Source organism: Oncorhynchus tshawytscha, linkage group LG24, assembly GCF_018296145.1.
Source record: "Oncorhynchus tshawytscha isolate Ot180627B linkage group LG24, Otsh_v2.0, whole genome shotgun sequence".
NCBI classification, from domain to species: Eukaryota; Metazoa; Chordata; class Actinopteri; order Salmoniformes; family Salmonidae; genus Oncorhynchus; species Oncorhynchus tshawytscha.
The window spans coordinates 14,372,539-14,398,510 of record NC_056452.1 but is presented as its reverse complement, the minus strand read 5'-3'; the positions used below and the strand labels follow the sequence as shown (position 1 = coordinate 14,398,510).

General features: G+C 42.1%; 2 protein-coding genes across 5 annotated transcripts in view; both read right to left on the bottom strand.

Moving 5' to 3' along the window:
* Positions 1-17,628, bottom strand: part of mpp2b (membrane palmitoylated protein 2b) — a 42,286-nt gene extending 24,658 nt beyond the window's left edge. For 2 of the 3 annotated variants that reach the window (XM_024386740.2, XM_024386741.2), the window contains exons 1-2: positions 17,237-17,628; positions 7,601-7,682 (exon numbers count right to left, since the gene is read on the bottom strand). In XM_024386740.2, coding sequence (XP_024242508.1) covers positions 7,601-7,631 — 31 coding nt within the window. In that variant the 5' untranslated portion in view covers positions 7,632-7,682; positions 17,237-17,628. Of the gene's footprint in view, positions 1-4,908; positions 4,928-7,600; positions 7,683-17,236 lie in introns of those variants that run through there. The other variant, XM_024386743.2, reaches the window with a different exon arrangement.
* Positions 17,629-17,910: 282 nt separating this feature from the next.
* On the bottom strand, positions 17,911-24,256 carry LOC112223297 (peptide Y-like). 2 transcript variants are annotated; one of them, XM_024386311.2, is made up of 4 exons: positions 24,140-24,256; positions 21,782-21,969; positions 18,394-18,503; positions 17,911-18,169 (listed from the first exon to the last, which is right to left on the bottom strand). In XM_024386311.2, the coding sequence occupies exons 2-3, from the start codon at positions 21,967-21,969 to the stop codon at positions 18,419-18,421; spliced, it is 273 nt and encodes a 90-aa protein (XP_024242079.1). In that variant the 5' UTR covers positions 24,140-24,256; the 3' UTR covers positions 17,911-18,169; positions 18,394-18,418. The 2 variants fall into 2 exon arrangements, with proteins under 2 accessions (XP_024242079.1, XP_024242078.1); XM_024386310.2 differs by having other exon boundaries at positions 18,423-18,503.
* Positions 24,257-25,972: the final 1,716 nt, after the last annotated feature.

The following is a 25,972-nucleotide window of genomic DNA, read 5'->3' as shown; positions in this document are numbered from 1 at the left end:
CACCTCCTGACAGTCAGATATTCCCAATCCCCCCCCTTCCCTGTTGAGAACACAACAAACCCTCTGAAGGGCCTGCAGTATACCAGCCACTGAAATCACAACAACATCTCCATGGTGATGGTCATTGTGCCCTGTCTGCGTGCCTCAGAAGGGCTCAGACCTCATTACCAAGCTGAAGGTCATCAGTCCAGACAACAACCAGTGATATTTAGTGACATTTCACTCTTGCACCTCCCATTATATTGAATGGTAGTATGTCCAGAAAAAGATGACAGGGTTGAACAACAGCTCTATTATATGATGGCTGTCAGGAAGGTAACAGGCAAATGTGTAGCGTAGACACACTTTGTTTTTATAATGACAATTATAATCTATAATTGCGCAATAAGGCCCGAGGAATGTGCGGTATATGGCCAATATACCACAGCTAACTGCTGTTCTTATGACGCAACGCAGAGTGCCTGGACACAGCCCTTAGCAGTGGTATATTGGGCCTATACCACCAACCATTGCGATTATAAACCAGTTACCAACATAATTAGAGAAGTAAAAATAAATGTTTTTTCATACCTGTGGTACACGGTCTGATATACCACAGCTGTCAGCCAATCAGCATTCAGTTTATAATAACAATTCAATAGCAACATGACACCATTGTGTCACCAAACCATCCATCTTTGGGTCTTTGAAAATGGCTATATAAAACCCAGGTTTTATTGTTAGGATAACCAAACCACATAATCAAATCCGGATCACTCAGAAATAATACACTCAACAGTGCTGTCTATGGCCCCACACTTTTATTACTGACAGCCTCATCATACATGAAAACTCCCCTTACTCATCATCAACGGTGTTGATGATTTGTGAGTCCTAAATGGCACCCTATTTCCTTTATGGTACACAACTTTTGACCAGAGTCCTATGGTTAGTAGTGCACTACATACGGAATAGGTTGCCATTTGGGACATGTGATTGAGTATTCATCTGACAGGTCCTGGTCCAGAGAGGGCAGAGAGAGATGGATGTTATTTGAAGGTTGTGTCTCTGTCGGTGACACTCCCGAATGTGACCGCTCTGTGAAGCGCACTGTTGCATCTGAATAACAGCGAATACAAAACGCACCAGGTAGGAGGGAGCTCCTCAATGAAGAACTAATGTGAAAGTACTGACAGACTGTCTTGCCTGTCACGTCAACTACTATTAGGAGATACAGTTGAAGTCGGAAGTTTACATACACCTTAGCCAAATACATTTAAACTCAGTTTTCACAATTCATGACATTTAATCCTGGTAAAAAATTCCCTGTTTTAGGTCAGTTAGGATCACCACTTTATTTTAAGAATGTGAAATGTCAGAATAATAGTAGAGAATGATTTATTTAAACCTTTATTTCATTCATCACATTCCCAGTGGCTCAGAAGTTTACATACACTCAATTAGTATTTGGTAGCATTGCCTTTAAATTGTTTAACTTGGGTCAAACATTTTGCGTAGCCTTCCACAAGCTTCCCACAATAAGTTGGGTGAATTTTGGTCTATTCCTCCTGACAGAGCTGGTGTAAACTGAGTCAGATTTGTAGGCCTCCTTGCTCGCACACACTATTTCAGTTCTGCCCACAAATTCTCTATAGGATTGAGGTCAGGGCTTTGTGATAGCCACTCCAATACCTTGCCCTTTTAATCCTTAAGCCATTTTGCCACAACTGTGGAAGTATGCTTTGGGTCATTGTCCATTTGGAAGACCCATTTGCGACCAAGCATTAACTTCCTGACTGATGTCTTGAGATGTTGCTTTAATATATCCACATCATTTTCTATCCTCATGATGCCATCTATTTTGTGAAGTGCTCCAGTCCCTCCTGCAGCAAAGCACCCCCACAACATGATGCTGCCACCCTGTGATTCACGGATGGGATGGTGTTCTTTGGCTTGCAAGCTCCCCCTTTTTCCTCCAAACATAACGATGGGCATTATGGCCAAAAATGTATATTTTTGTTTCATCAGACTAGAGGACATTTCTCCAAAAAGTACAATATTTGTCCCCATGTGGAGTTGCAAACCGTAGTCTGGATTTTGTTATGGTGGTTTTGGAACAGTGGCTTCTTCCTTGCTGAGCAGTCTTTCAGGTTATGTTGATATAGGACTCATTTTACTGTGGATATAGATACTTTTGTACCTGTTACCTGCATCTTCACAAGGTCCTTTGCTGTTGTTCTGGGATTGATTTGCACTTTTCGCACTAAAGTACGTTCATTTCTAGGAGACCGAATGTGTCCCCTTCCTGATCGGTATGATGGCTGCGTAGTCCCATGGTGTTTATAGTTGCCTACTATTGTTTGTACAGATGAACATGGTACCTTCAGGCATTTGGAAATTGCTTCCAAGGATGAACCAGACATGTGGAGGTCTACAATTTTCTTTCTGAGGTCTTGGCTGATTTCTTTTGATTTTCCCATTATGTCAAGCAAAGAGGCACTGAGTTTGAAGGTAGGTGTCACGTTCGTCATAAGGATCGGACCAAGGCGCAGCTTGGTATGCGTACATTCTCTTTTTAATGAATGAACAAAAACAACCAAGTGACCCGTGACGCTATACAAACTAGTGCTGACAGGCAACTAAACATAGACAAGATCCCACAACTAACAATGGGGAAAATGGCTACCTAAAAATGATCCCCAATCAGAGACAATGATAAACAGCTGTCTCGGATTGGGAACCATATCAGGCCAACATAGACATACAAAAACCCTAGATGACAAAACCCTAGACATACAACAACTAGAGTACCCACCCTAGTAACACCCTGACCTAACCAAAATATATAGAAAAACAGAGAATCTAAGGTTAGGGCGTGACAGTAGGCCTTGAAATACATCTACAGGTACACCTCCAATTGACTCAAATGATGTCAATTAGCCTATCAGAAGCTTCTAAAGCCATTACATAATTTTCTGGAATTTTCCAAGCTGTTTAAAGGCACAGTCAACACTATATGTAAACTTCTGACCCACTGGAATTGTGATACAGTGAATTATAAGTGAAATAATCTGTCTGTAAACAATTGTTGGAAAAATGACTTGTGTCATGCACAAAGTAGATGTCCTAACCGACTTGCCAAAACTATAGTTTGTTAACAAGACATTTGTGGAGTGGTTGAAAAACTAGTTTAATGACTCCAACCTAAGTGTATGTAAACGTCCGACTTCTACATCTCGACCTCACTGTGTTGTACAGCAGTACGTACCTCAAGCGTCATCTTATTCACTCCTCCATCACCTCTCTCTCTCTTGCTGTTTATTTAATGTATAGTACAATTACTTATGATCGTCAACGCAACATTTTGTCTAACAAAGGCATAGAATTCCAGTACGTCCTGTGAAAGCTTCAACGCATTCTGTTGTGCGACTGACCAGGTATCCAATTTCCTTTACGTTCCATTTCGACCACTATCCATTTGTACAGTGACACATTTCCTTGCAGTATAGCATGCAATAAATGCAACATGAATTAATACCATCAATTATGGATAGAATCTATAAGAGCACGTCCCCCACACACCGAGAGCACATACAGTATTATCAATGTACTATCATTCAGTTTTGTTCTATGGGAGGCTGTCACTATCTATCTCCTGGTTATTGTAACGCACGGCCATTTACTGTTACGGGCAGCCATATTTGTCATGAAGAGTATAATGGTTATTATCATAGAAATAGAATTAAATAGATTGGTTCTATTTCTATGGCTATATGAGGGCTCTGCGTAAAGTAGTACATGTTTTCTCTCTACGCACTCTCTCATTTTCCTTCAGTCATAAGAGACATTGAATCTATACATACAATAGTTTAGCTAGTATGTCATAATTCCACTTGATCAATGGTCAAAGTAAAGGACAGGAACACCATACAACATGATAAGTAGAGTCCCATATGCTTGAGATTCGGCTGTTAGTTATTTCTGACATTGGATGAATACAGTTTCACACCTTAGCAATGAGTCTCGCACATCCACACCCTATTGCCTCCGGTACTCATTTGTCTCGCTTGTATCTCCCAGATAGCTCATAATTCTCACAACCACACTACACTTCTATTTCTACACCAAAACATACAGGGAGTAAGTGGAACCCATCCAAACATAGATGAACCATAGAATCCAAACCCGCATCCCTTCACCATAGATGAACCATAGAATCCAAACCCGCATCCCTTCACCATAGATGAACCATAGAATCCAAACCCGCATCCCTTCACCATAGATGAACCATAGAATCCAAACCCGCATCCCTTCACCATAGATGAACCATAGAATCCAAACCCGCATCCCTTCACCATAGATGAACCATAGAATCCAAACCTGCATCCCTTCACCATAGATGAACCATAAAATCCAAACCCTCATCCTTTCTATGACCCCTATCAACAGAGTGCAAACCCTCATCCTTTCACCATAGATAAACCATTAAAACCCCAATCCTTTCACCATAGATAAACCATTAAAACCCTAATCCTTTCACCATAGATAAACCATTAAAACCCTAATCCTTTCACCATAGATAAACTATTAAAACCCTAATCCTTTCACCTTAGATAAACTATTAAAACCCTAATCCTTTCACCATAGACAAACTATTAAAACCCTAATCCTTTCACCTTAGATAAACCATTAAAACCCTAATCCTTTCACCATAGACAAACCATTAAAACCCTCATCCTTTCTATGACCCCCCATCACCATCATCAGCATCACCCCCATCCGCCTGTCCTTACCTTTCCCACTGAGCTCCAGGCACTCCAGGGACAGGACAGAGTTCTCCAGGGAGAACCTTCAAAACAGGCTGCCAGCCGTGTGGTACACACACACCTCCATGACACACACACACACACACACCTAGCGACGACTTACACACTTACACCTGAGACAGCCTGAGAGAAGCTCCTCTCACCCTCTCTCCTCTCCTCCCCTCCTTCAGAGCGCCTCTCTCTCCTCTTCCTCCTCCCCCTCTCAATACCTGCAGCTCCTGAGAGCTGCCAAGGATGACTGAGCCTCTCCCCCTGAATGGAAGCCTCTCAGAGCAGAGAGGAAGGGGGAGAGAGAAATAAAGGGGGAAAGAGGAGGGATAGAGTGATGCATCTCACGTAGGAGGTGTGATGCTTGGAAAGGAAGGGGGAATCAAGGCACAATGATCTTCTACTAGCCACTACCGTGTGTGTGTGTGTGTGTGTGTGTGTGTGTGTGTGTGTGTGTGTGTGTGTGTGTGTGTGTGTGTGTGTGTGTGTGTGTGTGGGAGGGAGGAAGGGAGGGAGGGAGGGAGGGAGGGAGGGAGGGAGGGAGGGAGGGAGGGAGGGAGGGAGGGAGGGAGGGAGGGAGGGAGGGAGGGAGGGAGGGAGGGAGGGGGATCTTCTGATTGGTGCTTATATCAAGAACGTCCTTCCTGTTTAGTGACATCATCATGGTTCACCACATATTGGCCGTGTCCTGATTCTCCACCCTACACTTGGACTCTTTCCCGTATGAATTGAACACGGATGAAAACTCCTTCCAACCAATCCTATACCTTTAAATTCATGACAGGAGTGTGCAAGTGCACGCTTCTGGGAAAGGGTGGAGAATCGAGATGTTGCCAAAATCCAAGTAATAAGAGAGACTGGGAAAGCTATGAAACTCAATAAAGTATTCCTCTGTGTTGTATTATGGCTGTAGCTAGCTATTAGCATTATGCTCACGAAGCAGTGCACATAAAAACATTACGGCTTCATTGACCGAGTGCATGAACCACCTCCTCGCTTCAAATCCAAATGTAATTGTAACCGGCTGCATATCAGCGCCAAACAATAGCCATACTATAAAATGCTAACTTTTTTGATAACTGGGAGACAAGAAATTGTTCCGAGGCACAATTAATTCTTGGTTACAGAAAACGTCCATCAGGGAGATCTCCCCCTTGGCTAGTTTACAATCAGAGATTGACATGCAGGCCATTTCTAAATACAGATTTAATGCACATTCAATATCTCAGGGGTGTTGAACCGCCATAAATCTAAATTCCCCTCCTCACCTCGCCTGCTCAAACTCATGAGCTACATATACTTCATATCAGATGCCATACAACTTTCGGTAATACATTGAGTCAGCCAGCCATGGGTGAAAACACTTCAAACGAGAGAATTGCCCCTCTCTTCCATCTCCCAATGGTGAGATAAACAAATTGTCTCTGTCTTTGTCATTGTGTATATGTCTGTCCTGTGTCCCTGTCCTTGTCAATGTCCTTCTCCCACTCCCTCTCTCTGTCCAATAGCAAACACAGAAATCAGCCCACAATCAGGGAATTGAAAGGTTTTATTTGAAGAGAAATCAGCCCACCCAATCTCAAAACTCCCAAACCCCCATCTCACCCCAACACTAATACCCACTAGAGAAGCCTCATGGGGGGGGGGGGGATCCTTCCAGACAGCCGAACTGATAAGTCTGAGTTTGAGTCCAAATTCACTGCTTCATTAGGCACATCATTAAGTCACATTAGAGGAGTGGAGATAACTTGCAGGGCCCCACGTGATAAACTGTCCCTACCTGCTCCATCTCTCTCCCTATCTCTCTCTCTCTGTCTCTCTCCCACTTCACCGCTTTATCTCTTTTTACCCCTCCATCCTTCTCTGTTTCTTTTTAGCTGTGTTTCTCTCTGTTATGTGGAAATATGCTGGACTGGGGGGTCATTCATAATGACCATTGTTATGTTTGGAGGAAAAAGGACGAAGCTTGCAAGCCGAAGAACACCATCACAACCGTGAAGCATGGGGGTGGCATCATCATGTTGTAGGGGTGGCAGCATCATATTGTATGGGTGCTTTGCTGCAGGAGGGACTGGTGCACTTCACAAAATAGGTGGCATCATGAGGTAGGAAAATGATGTGGATATATTGAAGCAACATCTCAAGACATCAGTCAGGAAGTTAAAGATTGGTCGCAAATGGGTCTTCCAAATGGACAATGACCCCAAGCATACTTCCAAAGTTGTGGCAAAATGGATTAAGGACAACAAAGTCAAGGTATTGGAGTGGCCATCACAAAGCCCTGACCTCAACCTATAGAACATTTGTGGGCAGAACTGAAAAAGCTTGTGTGAGCAAGGAGGCCTATAAACCTGACTCAGTTACACCAGCTCTGTTAGGAAAAATGGGACAAATTTCACCAAACTTATTGTGGGAAGCTTGTGGAAGGCTACACAAAACATTTGACCCAAGTTAAACAATTTAAAGGCAATGCTACCAAATACTGATTGAGTGTATGTAAACTTCTGACCCACTGGGAATGTGATGAAAGAAATAAAAGTTTAAATAAATCATTCTCCCTACTATTATTCTGACATTTCACATTCTTAAAATAAAGTGGTGATCCTAAATGACCTAAGACGTGGAATTTTTTACTAGGATTAAATGTCATGAATTGTGAAATCAGAGTTTAAATGTATTTGGCTAAGGTGTATGTCAACTTCCGACTTCAACTGTACACACACACACACAGACACACACGTTTCACCCCTTTCTCGCTATCTCTATCTCTTTCTATCGCTCCGTCACGCTGAGGCCAAGCCACTTACCAGAGTCCGAGCTGGATGATGCCACGGGCATTTTGGAAATCTGGTTTTCCCAAATCCTCTTCTTTGAATCTTGTTAGGTCAGCTGGAGAGAGAGAATGAGAGAGGTAGGGAGAAGAACATGGTAAACAAACATTAATTATTCATCAATTATGAAAACGACCACCCTCAATCACCCAACTGGAGAAATGGACCAAGAGGAGGGAGGGACGATAAGAGAAGCAGACAAAAAGCAGTAGAGGGAGACTGAGGGAGTTCTCCCTCATGTTATTTACGCCCACCCCTGTCCCAGTATAGTTCCCATGCCCACACATGCCCATTCCCCTGTTGTCAGTGTCTAATTATAGGTAACACCCACACTGTCCAACTCAGTTTCCACGAAGTCAACTATAGCTAGTTAAAGAGATTGGCTACAGTAAGCAGGATAACATGTTGTACTAGCTTGGAGAGGATCGTTAAGGCATCTGATTGAACCCATTGGCATTACGCTTAATGTCATCAGGAACTGACTGGAGAGGCTCAACAACTTCAGACATGTTCTAAATAAATTGTTTGCCGATGGATTTGTGAAGAAGAGTCCTAGAATTGTGTTACATTACAGCAGTGAGAAATCAAGGACAAATAGCAACGGATTGAAGAGTCGAGTGAGACGTTAGTGTGTGAGAGAGCTGGAGAGAGAGAGAGAGAGAGAGAGAGAGAGAGAGAGAGAGAGAGAGAGAGAGAGAGAGAGAGAGAGAGAGAGAGAGAGAGAGAGAGAGAGAGAGAGAGAGAGAGAGAGAGAGAGAGAGAGAGAGAGAGAGAGAGAGAGAGAGTGAGAGAGAGAGAGAGGAGGGAGAGGGAGAGGGAGAGGAGAGAGGGAGAGGGAAGGAGAGAGAGAGAGAGAAATGGAACAGAGGTGAAGTGAAGTGAAGTCGATGAGGGAGAACAGCATCCAATGATGCTAATGCCTGGTTGCCATGACAATATACAGCAGACTGTGGTCAGGGTGAAGGGGTGGTAGCCAAATTGGAGGGAAAGTCTATCATTCAACCGCCTCATCACATACACGCGCACGCGCACGCGCACACACACACACACACACACACACACACACACACACACACACACACACACACACACACACACACACACACACACACACACACACACACACACACACACACACACACACACACACACACACACACACACACACACACACACACTTCCTACAGTATAAAGCACAAAGCACAATCATCATCTAAAAAGTGTGTGTCTATGCAGATGAGTATATTACCACCACATCAATACTTAGACAGAAGCTCGAATTGTAGTTCCTGCTGTGCCATTGAAACACACTGAAACCCAGAGTGTGAAATGTACTCTACCACTGCCCAGGGCTTTGTATAACACTGATCTACTCAGATCAGGCTCTTAAAACATTCACACCAGTTCACCCCCCCCCCCAGCTTATCCCTCCCTCCCCAGCCCTCCGGTGTTCACACTGGGAAATGACAGAGCACACAGGCAAGCACACACACGATAAAGCACACACAGACGCGCACACACACACATACAGTTGCTCTCTCACACATAGACGCACAACAAACACGCACACACAAATGACAGAGCTTGTTAAAAGTATGCAGGCAGCTTGCAGGCAGCCTTGGCCATGCTTGAGCTGGGTTTACAGAGGGTGAAGAGAGAGAGAGAGGGGTCAGCATTTTCCTGCTTTATTTCACCAGCTCTCTCCCTCTCTTTTTTTCCGGAGCGTTTCTTATACAGGGGCAAAATCAGCCCAATGACGCTGCACACCGAATGATATCATTTTCTTAGCCTATTATGAAAACGGATGAAATTGTAATCAAGCGATTAAGCCTTTATAAAGCACTTTCCAATCTAAATAATAAGGGTATATAAATGTAAATTAGTTGCATTACATTCTACAACAGAGATCAGGGCCTGTAGCTGTGCTCCTGCTAGGTCTTTTTTATTGTGGGGACTGCTTTGTCTTTAGGTGTGATCCAAAGTCCCATGTTCTCTGTCATACTGAGCCCAGGCTACATTGACACCACAGCTGCTATGACATCATACTCGCAGCGCAGGCCTGCAATCATCATCTCTCCACCCTGCCAACCAATTAAGAGAAGCGCAACGCTGAAGTGGAGAGAAACCCTGACACTGGGCCAGGGCCACACAAACAGAGGGATGGACGACAACAGGATTAACACAATCTCAGAGAGAGAGGAGTGCGAAACACTGAGGGTAGCATTTCTATTTCTATACAGTCATTTACAGGTCTCTGATATATATTTGTGAAAGGTTTTCTGTTACATAAGCTTGGTGTCTTGGATCCACATCTTGGCCAGGAGCCAGCACCTACTTTCTTAATGTGTGGTCCTGGCACACAGGTGTTATATCTACCCCCAACAGGTAGGTTGCACCTTAAATCTGTGATGCCAACACGCACACATACAAACCCTTTTTTCTCACCCACACACACTGTTACTGACAGACACAGACTCTTTGACACACACACACTCTGACAGAAACAGACACATACAAACGCACACACACATACACCACAACCAAATCCTAATCCACGTGTGGCTCGCGTCACGCCTAAAAATAACCCTGCCTGCACTCCCACAGGTTCCTCTCCTCCTCTCATTGCATCACAGGGGGAAAGCGCTCGTATCCAAGACAACCGCAAGGACCTCTTTTCTTTTTTCCACTGGTTTGCCATGGCAACAAGGAAAAATGCGTAAAATAATAATAAGGGGAGAGGGGATTGCAATTGTACTCAATTGGGGAATAATGAAATGCAAATGGTAGTAGTTTAATGTGTCTCTGCTATTGTATTGTAGTTTTTTTTTTTTATCAAAACAATACTGAGAATAAATTGTAGAGGGTGAACAGCACCATTGAAATCCAGAGTATTGCCTTCAAAATGAATCACAGTGGAATCGATCACAGCACAGTGAGATACACAAGCTGGATCACAAGGCTTAAACGGCAGTTTAAAAAGGCCAACTCAGAGGTCTATGATGAAAGCTCTCAATGAGAAATGTCTTTGTGAACTTGCTCTCTCACCTGATTAACTTGATTTCAGATTTCAGATATGTATCATGTCTCACCAAAGTGCTTGAATAAACTTCAGGAGTGTGTGTCTGATTGTACACTTTATATAGTTTATATTCAGGTCCACTGGTGCAATATTTGAGTGGCAAGCGTATGGTGTATTTGGTCTGGGGCCGGGGGCCGGGGCCGGGGCCGGGGCGGTATTCATATAGTGTCTTAGAGTAAGAGTGCTGATCTACGATCAGTTTTGCCTATTAGATCATAATGAATGTAATTACATGGACAGGAGAGACCTGATCCCACTCTGACACCGGCCCTGATTTCTCCATGAAAAACTAAAGGTAGAGAATTACAGAACATTTATAAGGAGCTTTTAAATAACAGATTAAAGGTTTGACTTATTTACTTAAGAGCTGTGAAATCAGGTGTGACCTAAATTCCTCCTTAACAAACTCAAACTTCTGTGAATCTGTGTCACACAACGGGAGCCCGAAATAACTTGAATTCACTATATCAAAACAAAATATTATTTTGTAGGGAGGAGAAAGAAACTAATTGAAATGCCATTTGAAGCTAGTACGTGCCACATGGTCAACTGAGATCTGAGATCTGCATGTTCAACACTGTTTTCATTCTCACCACCTCATGTATATTGATGCACACAAAGTGCTACTATAGTTAGCTACTTAAATGTCAACAGTGATAGCCCCAACTCAACTGGAAAATAACATTTTAGCCACACACACACACACACACACACACACACACACACACACACACACACACACAATAGCCTTAGCAGTGAAGCAGTTCCACTGCCAGTATTTCAGTCAAGGTCCCTGTTGCTGGTAATTCAGTCAAGGAAGTACTGATTGAATAAGTCTGAGTAATGACAGGCCTTGGTTCAACATCACCAACATACCTCTTGACTAAAGACTAAAGTTTCTGACCAAATGTTACAGATAGGATATGGTACAGTACGATATGGTACACTATACAATATATTTAAGCAATAAGGCACGAGGCGGTGTGGTATATGGCCAATGAACCATGGCTAAGGGCTGTTCTTAGACATGACACATTGCGGCATATTGGCCATATACCTTAGCCGTGGTACATTGGCCATATACCACAAACCTCCGGGTTGCCTTATTGCTATTATAAACTGGTGATCCACTAATTAGAGCAATAAAAATACATGTTTTTTTCATACCCGTGGTATTCGGTCTGATATACCACAGCAGTCAGCCAATCAGCATTCAGGGTTCTAGCCACCCAGTTTATAATACACGATATACAATACAGTATAATATGATCAGATACGATATGAGGCCTTCAAAGGCAAAGCTGTGATGTGAAACTCTAGTCACAAAGTTTCTAAACCCTGAGGTGCAACATCGTTAGACTTCCGGGAACGCTTGCGAAACAGACCAAGCAAGCCAAGCCGGGATTTGGGGGTTTGAGAAATCAGTAACCACATTTCCATCCACAAATGTTATGCGAGTAAAGTCATACCATATAATAAAACATCCTGACAGCTGTGATGGAAACAGGAAGTCTAGGTACAATGTTATAAAAGCAGACAGATCATTTGTTCGCTCGACATGATGGGCTCTTTTTGCATCTTTAAAATGAATTGTGCGAGAAATGGCAATGGACATGCCTTAACGCGCAAATGTTGATATAATAAACATCATATCAAAGTCAATTTAGAGTCACGCGATGATATATTGTGTGTTCCTCCCACTATGATTTGGGAAAGCATGCAATTTATTAGGCTACAGATTAGATAAAGTATGATGGAACTTTCAAGGGGTGGTGAAAGTGCACGATGATGAGCTTGATGCTCCGTTCCAATAAATATCGAGGGTCTTATTATGGTGACATCGCTCTTATTCATAATAATCTCATCATGTAGACTAGCCAACCCACACTGTATCTGTGAGCTGTTGGCTAGAGCACAGGTGCCAAAACCAGAGTAGGTACATTTACTATTTAACGCAACAGTTTTTGCGATGGAATTGAAAATGTGATTGAAACACATAAGAACGTTAGATTTTTTATTCGGTACATGAAAACTTAACATGTTGTGTGCACTACCTCATCCTGCACTCATTTGTATCCGCAACAAGTCCGTTTGGTGGAAACACCACTGGTGGGAATATAGGCATATTTTCTTCATGGGGATTTTAGAATATTCGCTTTCAAATCTGTCGCCAATTGGATGGAAGCAGGTGGTAAGAAAGGTCAAAAATCATTCCTTAGTTGTTAGTTTTCCCAAAATCCAAAGGCACAACTTACATCCGAGAAAAGTAATTAGTTGAACATGTTATTACTCCAGCTCATGAAAGTGACAAACTGACACGTTTTAATTTCCGTCAAAAACAACTTTATATCGAAGGAGTGCCTTTGATTTGACAACCTGCACACGCACAGTTTAGCGCGAGACAACATGTTTTTGCACATGAGTTTAGCTAGCCAACATCACCATGACATCACCTACAAGTGTGATCGGGGAATTCTATTGGAGAAGTAGCTTCTGCCTATCTTTATACTATACTGTCTTGGATCTAGTGGCCCTGAGTTTTTCCAGAGCACATGAGCTCACCTCAAGTAAAACTCCTGTCCCTATAGAGCCAATCCATACAAAAGAATGCAGTAGTCCAGCCCATTTTACAGTAGCTGTGTCACCATGGTTACGAACCCTAAATTCATCCAGAGTGATCTGTTGTGGTAGTGACAGGGGTGACATAAGCATTGTTTACACTGCAGGCCCTAATACTCAAATCAGTTGTTAAAATCCGTTTTGGAACTGACTGTCCAAACAGCAAGTTAAAAGTGACCAAATTGGATTACACTAGTTGTCATAGTAATGACTGGTGTGTGCGCTGTGGTGTAAACTGATTGGTGGTAGTGCTCGTGCTTTCTATAATTCCTTATGTAGCAAGCTAAAGTGACAACAGTGCCTGCCATGGACGTTTTCCAGTTGCTTTAAATGTGGGGCGAAGGACGGAGGGGTGCCACTGGAATAGATGCGTTACACCGTCGCCGGTTAGACCCACATAGCCTGGTTCCTCTCTAGGTTTCTTCCTAGGTTTTGGCCTTTCTAGGGAGTTTTTCCTAGCCACCGTGCTTCTACACCTGCATTGCTTGCTGTTTGGGGTTTTAGGCTGGGTTTCTGTACAGCACTTTGAGATATCAACTGATGTACGAAGGGCTATATAAATCCATTTGATTTTGATTTGATTTGGTTCATCTCTATGCCGACTCCCCGGGCCTACAATGGAGGCCCTACCAAATTTGGTGGATAAATGAAGAAGCAGAAAAAAACAGTCAGTGGGGAGGAAGTCATTGACTTTTATTGAAGCAGAGGTCCGTGGGGCGACGCACAATTGGCCTAGCGTCGTCCGGGTTAGGGAGGGCTTGGTCGGTAGGGATGTCCTTGTCTCATCGCGCACCAGCGACTCCTGTGGCGGGCCGGGCGCAGTGCGCGCTAGCCAAAGTTGCCAGGTGCACGGTGTACCCTCCGACACATTGGTGCGGCTGGCTTCCGGGTTGGATGCCCGCTCTGTTAAGAAGCAGTGCGGCTGGTTGGGTTGTGTATCGGAGGACGCATGACTTTCAACCTTCGTCTCTCCCGAGCCCGTACGGGAGTTGTAGCGATGAGACAAGATAGTAGCTACTACAACAATTGGATACCACGAAATTGGGGAGAAAAAGGGGTAAAAAAATATATATAAAAAAAATAAAGATACTGTATATGTGATCGTATACAAATGTGAGCAAGGTTTGAAATGATTATGTTTTAGTCAAATATTATATCTGTTTGGGATTTGGTGCGGTCAATTTGCATTATACAAATGATTTCTAAGTATGTTCCCAGCCCCCTGACCATCCGCTCAAGAAAACAAGTTGATGATCCCTGCAGTAGGGGGGGATCTTGTTTCATGCATTTACTTAACGCCTGCTAAGTTAGGTTACCACATCAAAACATTATAGTTGTGAGATTTGAGGCTGCCCTAGGCCCTGCTTAAATATTTTAGAGCTCCTTCCTTCCTTAACCACTGATCTGACACGGTTGGATTGGTGAATGAATAAACTGGTTACCTTGCAGTCATTGCCTCAAGGAAGAAGAGAAGTAAGGATAGAAGGAGGAAGTGAGGGAGGCTTAAGACTGTGGGAGAATCTCAATTAGATTTCCTCTATTCCTCAAGTCCTCTCCTCGCCTCCTTTTGAAAAAGGTCCAAGTTAATCAAGGTGAGGAGGAGAGGAAATGTGGAAATAAATGCGCTTGTATATGAAATGAGGCTACCCTACTGTAGTGTGTCATCAGGCAAATTATGTTTACAGATGTAGAACCCCAAAATACATCTGTAAAATGGTCAAATGAAATGTAGCTAGTTGTGCAAGACATTAATAAATGGATAAGTAGCATGTTGTTTTTAAATGTGTGCATGATTTTCTCATCCGATAAAACAACAGCTGTTTCAAAGGGGGTGTGGCGGATTTCAAAATTCTTCCACAGTAGGATACACCTGAGCATCCTTCGCCGGGGGAGGCAATCAAGTAGAGGAGCAAACTCCTCAATTTGCCTCTTATTAACGAATTGACACTCCTTCATATGGCGACTACTTATCGGTTTCCCGGTCACAGAGGAGAGGATGACAGAGGAGTCTAGGAGAGGACATACTTTTTTACTAATTGAGAATCACCCCAAATCTGGCAGTGTTTTCATGCTGTGTAAGGAAGTGCTTAGGTCACATTTCTGTGGAGCTCATTGATCGTGCAGCATCACACAGCTGTCAAACCCGCCAAAAATCCTGTTGCAGCTGCAAGTTCTCAAAAGGGAGACTATTAAGAAGGATGAGGTTCCTTTAAGCTGAACTAAAAGCACTCCAGAATAAGACCTATCACAGTTTTGATGTGTAACTCCGCCAGAGTGATTTGGAAAAACTGTATTAGAAGACTTGAATAACTGCTGAAGCTCATCTCAACCCAAACACCTAATATGATATGATCTATGATTTTAGACATAACCATCTCAATGTAAGTTTGAGTGTAAAGTAACAAAGGACACTATGATGGTTGAAAAGGACCTCTCTTCCTGCCAGCCGTGTCCTTAGTACTCATTCAGTAGGCGAGACCAGGGTTTCCCAAACTCGGTCCTGGGGCCCCCCCTGGGTGCAGGCATGGTTTTTGCCCTAGCACTATACAGCTGATTCAAATAATCAAAAGCTTGATGATGAGTTGGTTATTTGAATCAGCTGTGTAGTGCTGGGGGGGCAGGACAGAGTTTGGGAAACCCTGGGCTAGACTGCACCCTCTCCCAATTACCTTGTTAGAGAAGATGTCAAAAATGAATGTGTTTACATCATGGTCCCATCCACCAGGTATGATGTTCTGATTGAATGGTAAGGTTGAGTTTCCACGTTATTTCAACAAAACATATATTTGTGGAAAACTGATTGGAATTGCTAAAAGTCAAAAATGTAAAGGGAAAAAAATTCACCAAACATTTGATCTAAATCCAATGACGGTGAAATGTTTTGTTGATTTCTCCTTAGTTGACAACTGAACCAACCTGATGTTGAACTGAAGTCTGTGCCAAGTACGGAATTGCAGGAAATAAACTCTAAAATGTATATGTTTTGCTCAACTGTCAAAAGGGGAGCCGCTAAAGTGTTTTGCTCGCAAACGCCCATCCCTGGGTTAAAGTGTTTGCTTGACAGTCGTGGACCCGGGTTCGAGTCCCGGTCGGGGCTACCCCTCATATTTGCTACAATGTCATTACCCAATAAGCTACTGTAGGCTATTACTCTCAGAACCAAATGACACATTATCATTTGTTTGTTTATTCATATATTCACATTAAAACTGAAAGAGAAATGTGGTGCGTAGGGAGTGACGTGAGCATGCACCAGGGAACAGGTGCACATGATGTCCGATCCGACTATCCATATGGCTACATAAGGTCTGGAATTCTGCTATTGTAAAACAGCCATTCTCTCCCAGTCACAAGTACATTTCCAAGAGTATGATTGATAATCCATCATTAACTTGTAAAGTCAGTGATATAGTATTCTAATTCACAATCTAACCCGGACACGGGTTAGACTACATTGTATCTCCTCACACAACTTGGCAGCTATTGAGTGCCGTACGTGGGATAAGAAAATAAATCAGAAATTGCTTTTGCTTAAATGCTTTTCTCTTAGACTATTCCTCGCCATCTGTGGGCTTTGTATGCACACCAATAGGCTCCTGCGTAATAACCGTAGCCTAAACTAGAGGAGGTAAAGTGCCAGGAATATGCTATCATGTGCACGATCAACATGATTGATATTGCGATGCCACCACTATCAATAATTCACAATGTCCAATCCATTCATTCGTAATATGATAGATTCTAGCGTAAAACAAACCACCTGGTGCCACGGGCGCATCATCGCGGAATAACAATCGATTCTAAATAGCCGGGACACAAAGAAAACGATAGCGACAAGAAATTATCATCTTCTATATCAATAACCATTCTTTCTGTTCAACAAATCACTACTTTAGGAGCTCATGTTAGGTTACCTTGCTTCTGTTGCTCCCACTGTCCAATTCGAGACGAGAGCAAAGGCGGCGCGGCTGAAATGTCAAATCCCTGAGCACCGTTGCTGAAGATTAAAGGGAAAACCGTATGTGTGCCACAGTGCAGAACCCACCGAACTGCGGTTTGAATGCTTCTTGTCGTGCAGGTCTTGAGTCTAGATGACTTAAATATCACACGTGATAAGACAGTGCAATATTCAATGTACCATAAACAAAGTAAGGAAATAGTACACTATACTGTGTCCAAAAGTTTCAAAATGATGAGTTTCATCTTCAGCATAGGATACTGTATTAAAATGCTGATCCTTCAATACATCCCTACTCTTTTTGAGACCGTTGTGGGGAATTATGGTAAATGTGTAGGCTGGCCACGTCCTGCAGCAAGGTCAGTAGAATATGTGGTCTAATGCATAAATTACAAGTCCCAATGGCAAATAACGTACAGAGAGCATTTTCCTTGTAATATACTGTCACCTAGTGGTATGAATATGTCAAACAATGATATTACTCTTGTAACCATGTTTAATAATAAGCCTGAAGTGGTGGTTGGTCTAGGATCATTTCCAATCATGGCTTTTGGATATAAATATTGGTTTGCTTATTTGTTGAGTCACAGAAACTGAAAGGCTTTCAACAAAATTCACTGTGACTAGATGTATTATAACACATGTATTTATTATTCATTGTTGAATTTAATTACAAATTATGTCAACAACCAAAAATAGACAATTATGTGTTGGAATGAGAGAGTGAGAAAGAGAGACAGAGATGTTGAAAATAAATAGTGGGCCACACAGTCCAGTGAAGGTTGCCAGTTGAGCAGCCTATTTGAGTTGTTGTAAGGCCCACCATTTGAGTGGAACAGCATGCCAGTGGGACGGGACCCAGATTTATCCGAGATCACTGCCACCCGAACTGTTAGAAAAAGACACAGAAAGTCAGTAGCTGGCCTTCCAAACTCACTAAACTCCATATCTAGTGATCAAACTTAGATATTGCTATCCAGTGTGGGCACTACTTTTAGGAATCTCTGAGTGGACTGTCACATTCCTACTGCGGGTGTATGCATGGGTCATGTTGATATACTCAAGGTATGATGAGTCTGTTGTAACAAAGAGCAGACAGTCACTTTGAATCACCCTTTCCCTCAGTCTCTTCATCCTCTCACCGTTGTGTTAAATCGCCTTCCGAATCATCTCTGAGCAGCAACCACCCCAGAGCTGACTCAGGTGCAGATCTCTTTCCATACCTATTGGACACAGAGACCATCACATGCTGTATGTCACCAAGAGATGTACATTACTTGCTGGAGTGTGCTAACAGGGGTCTTAAGATCATATTATGTCCCCTTGTCGCGATGAATAGCCTGGCCACCTGATCGTTGACAGACCCATGAATTGCAAGGCACTACCTCAATTAGTCTTTCTGAGTACTGGAAGAGAAGATCCAAGGTTCTTCCCTTCAGAACTCCTTCTCCGATGCGTTTTAAGAAAGAGGCGAGAGGATGCCAGGAATCGGAGAAAAATTTATTGAGAAAGAGCCAAAGTTTCAAGAAACTACGCAGACATTAATGGTGTGAATACCCTACTGCCGGGTTCCCCAATAGGCAGCCCGTGGGCCGGTGATTTTATTTGGCCCACAAGTTTTCTGAGCAAAAAATATATATAATTTTCATTGTTGGACAATAAGACTGTAAAATCAACAGGAAATCAGCTCAAAGTGATTTTAATTTAGGAAATACAGTACCAGTCAAAAGTTTGGACACACCTACTCATTCCAGGGTTTTTATTTGTTTTGTATTTTCTATATTGTAGAATAATAATGAAGACATCAAAACTATTAAATAATACATATGGAATCATGTAGTAACCAAAAAAGTGTTAAACAAATATATTTGAGATTTGAGATTCTTCAAAGTAGCCACCCTTTGCCTTGTTCAATACACACTTAACCAGCATGGCTACCACAGCATTCTGCAGCGGAACACCATCCCATCTGGTTTGTGCTTAGTGGGACTATCATTTGTTTTTAACAGGACAAGGTCCCAAAACACACCTCCGGGATGTGTAAGGCTATTTGACCAAGGAAAGTGATGGAGTGCTGCATCAGATGACCTGGCCTCCACAATCACCCAACCTCAACACAATTGAGATGGTTTGGGATGAGATGGGCCGCAGAGTGAAGGAAAAGATGCTAACAAGTGCTCAAGATATGTGGGAACTCCTTCAAGACTGTTGGAAAGGAAAAGCATTCCACATTAAGCTGGTTGAGAGAATGTCATCAAGGCAAAGGGTGGAAACTTTGAAGAATCTAAAATATATTTTGATTTGTTTAACACTTTTTTGGTTACTACATGATTCCATATGTGTTATTTCATCGTTTTAAAGTCTTCACTAATATTCTACAATGTAGAAAATAGTACAAATAAAGAAAAACCTCAATGAGTTGGTGTGTCCAAACTTTTGACTGGTACTGTGTGTTCCCAAGTATTCCCACGCATAAATAGAGAGGCATATATTTTTGTTTTTGTCAAAAACCATATCTGTTTGGGATTCTCGCTGTTCATTTGCAGTGTGCTAATGGTTTAGAACGATGTTCTGGCTCCTCGACCATCCGCCCAAGGAAAAATAGGCCCACGGCTGAATGTAATGTGGACCCTTGCCCTAGTGTGTGTACTCACTACTCGCCTATACCCTTTTTATCTCCAGAGGCAAGAACACATATCTCAAGCAATTAGCTCTAAACAAGGAGAGATTTTAAAGTCCAATGCCCAATGCTCAGCAAGGCAAGCAATCCTCGGTTCCACAGAGAGTGACACAGCTTTTAAATCATCTTTAAATCACTGAAATCAATGCTTTGCCAATGAGGAGTGAATCTCCCTTTGTGTGAGAACAAGAGGGGCTGAACTGCATGGCACACAGCCCTTGTAGTGCATTGACAGCTCCAGCCCACTTAAAGACATGCTCCGATATTTTGGCGACTAAGAAAGTATTTTTTAAACCTCCCACTTTGCACTGAATGTGTCCATGTGTAGTTCTTACATGCATAATCTATGAGCAGAATTACTGTCTTACCTCAATTAGCCACGAAATCCCTAGTTAGAAAGCAACTGTTTTCTTGAAGCTGTGCTGTGCATTTTTCCCTAAATTTCCCACCTCGTGTGCCTGCCCCCTAGGAATTTGAGTTCTAGCCAATGAGCTTCAGCCCCTCACATTTGAGTGACAGCTAGCAAGAGGCCGGCCCAGTGTTATCCAATGAGGTTGCAGGGCGCGCCCAAAGGCTCAGTGGACACAGCACACAGAGACAGAGACAGAGAGAGAGTGAGAGAGAGTGAGAGAGGGAAATGTCGTAGTGCACATATCTGCACATATTTTTTATTTTTTATTTAACCTTTTTTTAATCAGGCAAATCAGTTAAGAGCACATTCTTACTTACAAAGACGGCCACCTTGTAAAGCCCCCCCCCACACACACACACACAAAACACAGCGACAGGACATTAACTTAATGCCTAGAGCAAAACCAGGCTCCTTTTCTGTCCATACCATCATTATTTGAAATAACTACACTCTGTTCTCTAAATACTAATCTCTCTGTCTGTGTAATGCTGCTGCATATATGTCTTGCCAAAACTGGAATGAAGTTATGTTATAACAGTGTTCAGAACAACTGCCTGTTCGGAGTGCCAAGAGAATATCATTATCCTCAGGATCAATTCAAATATCTCTTGTCCCCTCAGAACTTCTCCCGTGACCTTGGCTATAGTGGTAATTTGACCCTCTTAAGAACATCAGCAACATTTGATTGGAATTTAGGTATTGGGATTTTTTTGTTGCCTTTGTATTCAAATTGAGTGAAGGAATATGCTATCAGTTTATTGATTGTCAGTAGGAGGTTCCATTCCCATAGAACTGGTTTGAGAAATTGCCCCCCCCCCTGCAATAGGCTGAAACATTGCATTATCTCTGACTCTCGTGCCATATCTAAGACAAGGTGTTCCCCTGTTGATAACATGTTAGCCTACAGAGTGCTGAACTCACTCACCTCTGTCTAGTGATGAGGTTGATGCAGTGTCGCAGACACACAGACTCAATTGTACTGAGAGACAGGGGCAAATCCTGTTGTGCTTTCCTTTTGCCCCCAAGGCACAGAGACAGGACATGAACTTGGAGAACCAAGAGAATATCATTATCCTCAGGATTAATTCAAATATCTCTTGTCCCCTCAGAGCTTCTTCTGTGACCTTGGCTATAGTGGTAATTTAACCCTCTTCAGAATATCAGCAACATTTTATTGTTATTTGGCAGATGGATTATTTTTTTTTACCTTTGAAAACAAATTTAGTGAAGGAATATGCTGAGTCTATTGATTGTCAGTGGGAGGTTCCGTTCCCATAAAACTGGTTTGAGAAATTGTTCCCCCCCAATAGGCTGAAACATTGCATTATCTCGGACTCTCGTGCCATATCTAAGACAAGGTTTTCCCGTGTTGATAAAATGCTAACCTACAGAGTGCTGAACTCACTCACCTCTGTCTATTGATGAGGTTGATGTAGTGTCGCAGCGCTGTGTTGTATCTGGCCCATTCCTCCGGAGGCGCGTTGTCGTCGGGGCTCACCGGCTTGGTAAAGTAGGCATCCGTGAAAGTGCCCAGACAAACCAGCATGCCCAGGACGAGGACGACAAGGATCAACCAGGGTCTCAGTGTGTTGGCCATCTGTAAATAAAGAATGTAGGCTAGCATTTCCCTGACGTCTGCTGGACTTAAAGAAAAGTTGAACAAAAGCTTGGCATTCTTGGCATCAGAATCTCAAAGTTATCAGTTTTAAGCAAAGCTTTTTGATGACTCAGATGAGTAAGTCTTCGTCTTTTTGAAAGGAGTCTGTATCAGAGACACATTTGCAGTTGCACTGTCTATGGTGCTGAAATGTGTGCCAAAGTTGCTTACGAAATAAACCAATTGGTCTTCAACCTATTGATTCTACAATACTATGGAACATTATATTGTGTTAAGTAATGATAATGAAAGAATTGCTTACTCTTGCTAATTGCTACTGCAATTGCGGTGGCATTTGCGTCCTTTGCCTTTGCAACCATGAAAAACACTTTAGAATTACAAATACTTACACATCAAACACGTTTGAAAATCACTCATTACAAAGATATACAAGGACCTTGAACATTCCCTTCAGATTAGTCAATCCCATTTAGTCATTTAATGATTCCATTGATCATTTAGTGTGTCTAAATACAAACTGTCATGCGTGTTACTCAATTTAAATGAAGGGAAATTAAAATGTGAGCAAAATTGATTAATCATATCACTTTAGTAAATGAAAGGTTAAAGGGTTAACGACCTTAGATTTGAGCATCTGTGGTGTTACTACTCCGAGGGTGAAGTCTGCATTATAGGGACACTTTTGGTAAATCGCTATGTAGACAATCAAAATCAGCCTACCCTACTCAAGTAATGTTTATTTTCATTCATTACGGTCTTAATCTACATGTTTATGATGAAAACAAGTGGATAATGGATTATTCAGTGGTTGCTACAATACCTAAAACAACATCAGACCCTTACTTTTGCTAAAGTGTGTCTTTCAGTTGCAGTGGGGCAATTTAGTAGATGAAGTGGGGCACTATTTTCTCATTAGAAATTAATGAATGTCCCACTTCACCTGCCACTTGCTATGAAATTATCAAAGAGGCATTGTAGAGGCTTATAAATAACACACTCTGTTTTAACAATTGTGTCAATGACATTATACTAGACCCTCTCCATGCCCTTGTAAAATGTATTTGGGAACCTTCCAAGCTCTTGGTGAAAATCGAACTAAAGGATTCTGCACAGTTTTTACTTGATCACAAAACAGCTCTATTATTCCACAAATGCATAAATCCTTAGATAAATTGAGCCTATTTTCAATACTTACTTTCTTACATGTTATTGTCCTTCGTTTGTTTACTCCTCTTGTTATTTCCCTCTAATTTCTTCCACAATCATACTATACTGTTTATGTGCCGTATAGCGTCTAGTAGAATCCAGTTTGAGATGTTATAAACTACTAAAACAACATATGTTTATGTATTTTAGAATATATAAAGGGAATTCCTTCATTAGATACAAATGATGCAGAGTAAACATTCAGCAACAACCCAATAACAGTTGTAGTGATTGGGTTGCAAAATGACCGTAGTACAGCACCCTCAAGCATAAATGCACCACCACACCTGTAGGGTGTACGAACTACAAAGCAGGATCAAGGAGTTAGCCAACTAGCTTCCCTAAATGTTCTGAATTAACTTTTTATTTTGGGCATGGTGTAATTGACTCAACAACCAAAAACGCATATCCAAGTTTAGCTTTCTTAATGAAACAGAAAATCAATAGTTATTTATGGTTGTTCATCAAAGTTAGCTGGGTAACTCATTGATCCTACTTTGTAGTATGCGCAAAGTTATCATAATGGTAAAAATGATTAGTCACACTTTATTTGAATAGTCCATCTGTAAGTGGTCATACTATTAACAAACTGTTGATAAGCAACTGCTTCCTGAAGTTAGATTAGGGTTATAGGGTAATGTTTAGAATAAGGGTTATGATAAGGGCTAAGGTTAGAGTTATAGGGCTAGGGTAAAGTTTAGGGTTAGGGTTAGTAGATAGTTCAAATGTTACTGATAGTCGTCATTAAGCTGCCAAATTATTTGATTTAGAATGGATGATACCAATATAGCCTACATTTAAATAAAGAAAAATGTAGTTTATTATTTCCTAAATGGCATTGCCATCGCATTTCAAAAACGACCCAATTGCTAAAACTAATTCAACAGTCAAAACCTCCCAACTCAGCATAGTCACAGAGAGCAAAACGTAACTCATTACTCACTCTGCAGCAGGCTTGCTTGCTTCACCGGTTTTCACTATGTTCTGGTTGTGCGTTTTATTATTCCCAAATCCGGATGGTTTATATGGTCAAGGCTACCTGATGCGCGCGCCTTGAAACACGGCAAAGTCACGTTTTCAACTCAATCTACGCAAGCGAGAACGAGCGGAGTACGGAAGCACTCTTTCCCTATTGAAAATATAAAATCAAATTCTATTCGTCACATGCTTGTAAACAACAAGTGTAGACTAACAGTGAAATGCTTACTTACGGGCCTTTCCCAACAACGAATAGAGAAAGAAAATAGATAAATATTTTTTTTAAGTGTATCACGTAATAATAAAAGCAATAATACACAATGAGTAAATGAGTAAAAATAGATAAAAAATTTTTTTTAAGTGTATCACGTAATAATAAAAGCAATAATACACAATGAGTAATGATAACTTGGCTATATACACAGGGTATCAGTACCGAGTCGATGTGCAGGGGTATTGAGGTACCCCTGCACACCCCTGTACATTTAACAAATAACTAGGAATAAAGTGACAGATAGTAAACAGTAGCAGCAGCTTATGTGATGGGTAAAAAAATAAAATAAAAATGTCCAAAAAGAGCCAATGCATATATTCCAGGTAGCTAATTTGGTTAACTATTGAACTAGCTATTTATCAGTCATGGCTTGGGGGTAGAAGCTGTTCAGGGTCTTGTTGGTTCCAGACCTGCTCAAAGCATAAAATACAACCTTTCAGTGTCAACTAAGGGCCTTTAATGTACTTTCATGTCATTATTATGATTTAGGAGAACATGCCAGACTCAAAATTTAGTGAATATGATCAAACAGCGTTAACTAGGGAATATCATTTTTTCAAATATAATTGGGAACCCCTGGTCTATGACCCGGGTGGCTGAGATAGCCTACTATTGTCTGATTTCAAGCAGTAACAATCGACACATAAACTCAGCAAAAAAAGAAACGTCCCTTTTTCAGGTCTCTGTCTTTCAAAGATAATTTGTAAAACTAAAAATAACTTCTCAGATCTTCATTGTAAAGGGTTTAAACACTGTTTCCCATGCTTGTTCAATGACCCATTAACAATTAATGAACATGCACCTGTGGAACGGTCGTTAAGACACTAACAGCTTACAGACAGTAGGCAATTAAGGTCACAGTTATGAAAACCTAGGACACTAAAGAGGCCTTTTTACTGACTCTGAAAAACACCAAAAGAAGGGGTCCCTGCTCATCTGCGTGAACGTGCCTTAGGCATGCTGCAAGGAGGCATAAGGACTGCAGATGTGGCCAGGGCAATAAATTGCAATGTCCGTACTGTGAGATGCCTAAGACAGTGCTACAGGGAGACAGGACGGACAGTTGATCGTCCTCGCAGTGACAGACCACGTGTAACAACACCTGCACAGGATCGGTACATCCGAACATCACACCTGCGTGACAGGTACAGGATGGCAACAACAACTGCCCGAGTTACACCAGGAAAGCACAATCCCTCCATCAGTGCTCAGACTGTCCGCAATAGGCTGAGAGAGGCTGGACTGGGGACTTGTAGGCCTGTTGTAAGGCAGGACCTCACCAGACATCACAGGCAACAATGTCGCCTATGGGCACAAACCCACCGTCGCTGGACCAGACAGGACTGGCAAAAAGTGCTCTTCACTGACGAGTCGCGGTTTTGTCTCACCAGGGGTGATGGTCGGATTCACGTTTATCATCGAAGAAATGAGCGTTACACAGAGGCCTGTACTCTGGAGCGGGATTGATTTTTGAGGTGGAGGGTCCGTCATGGTCTGGGGCAATGTGTCATAGCATCATCGGAC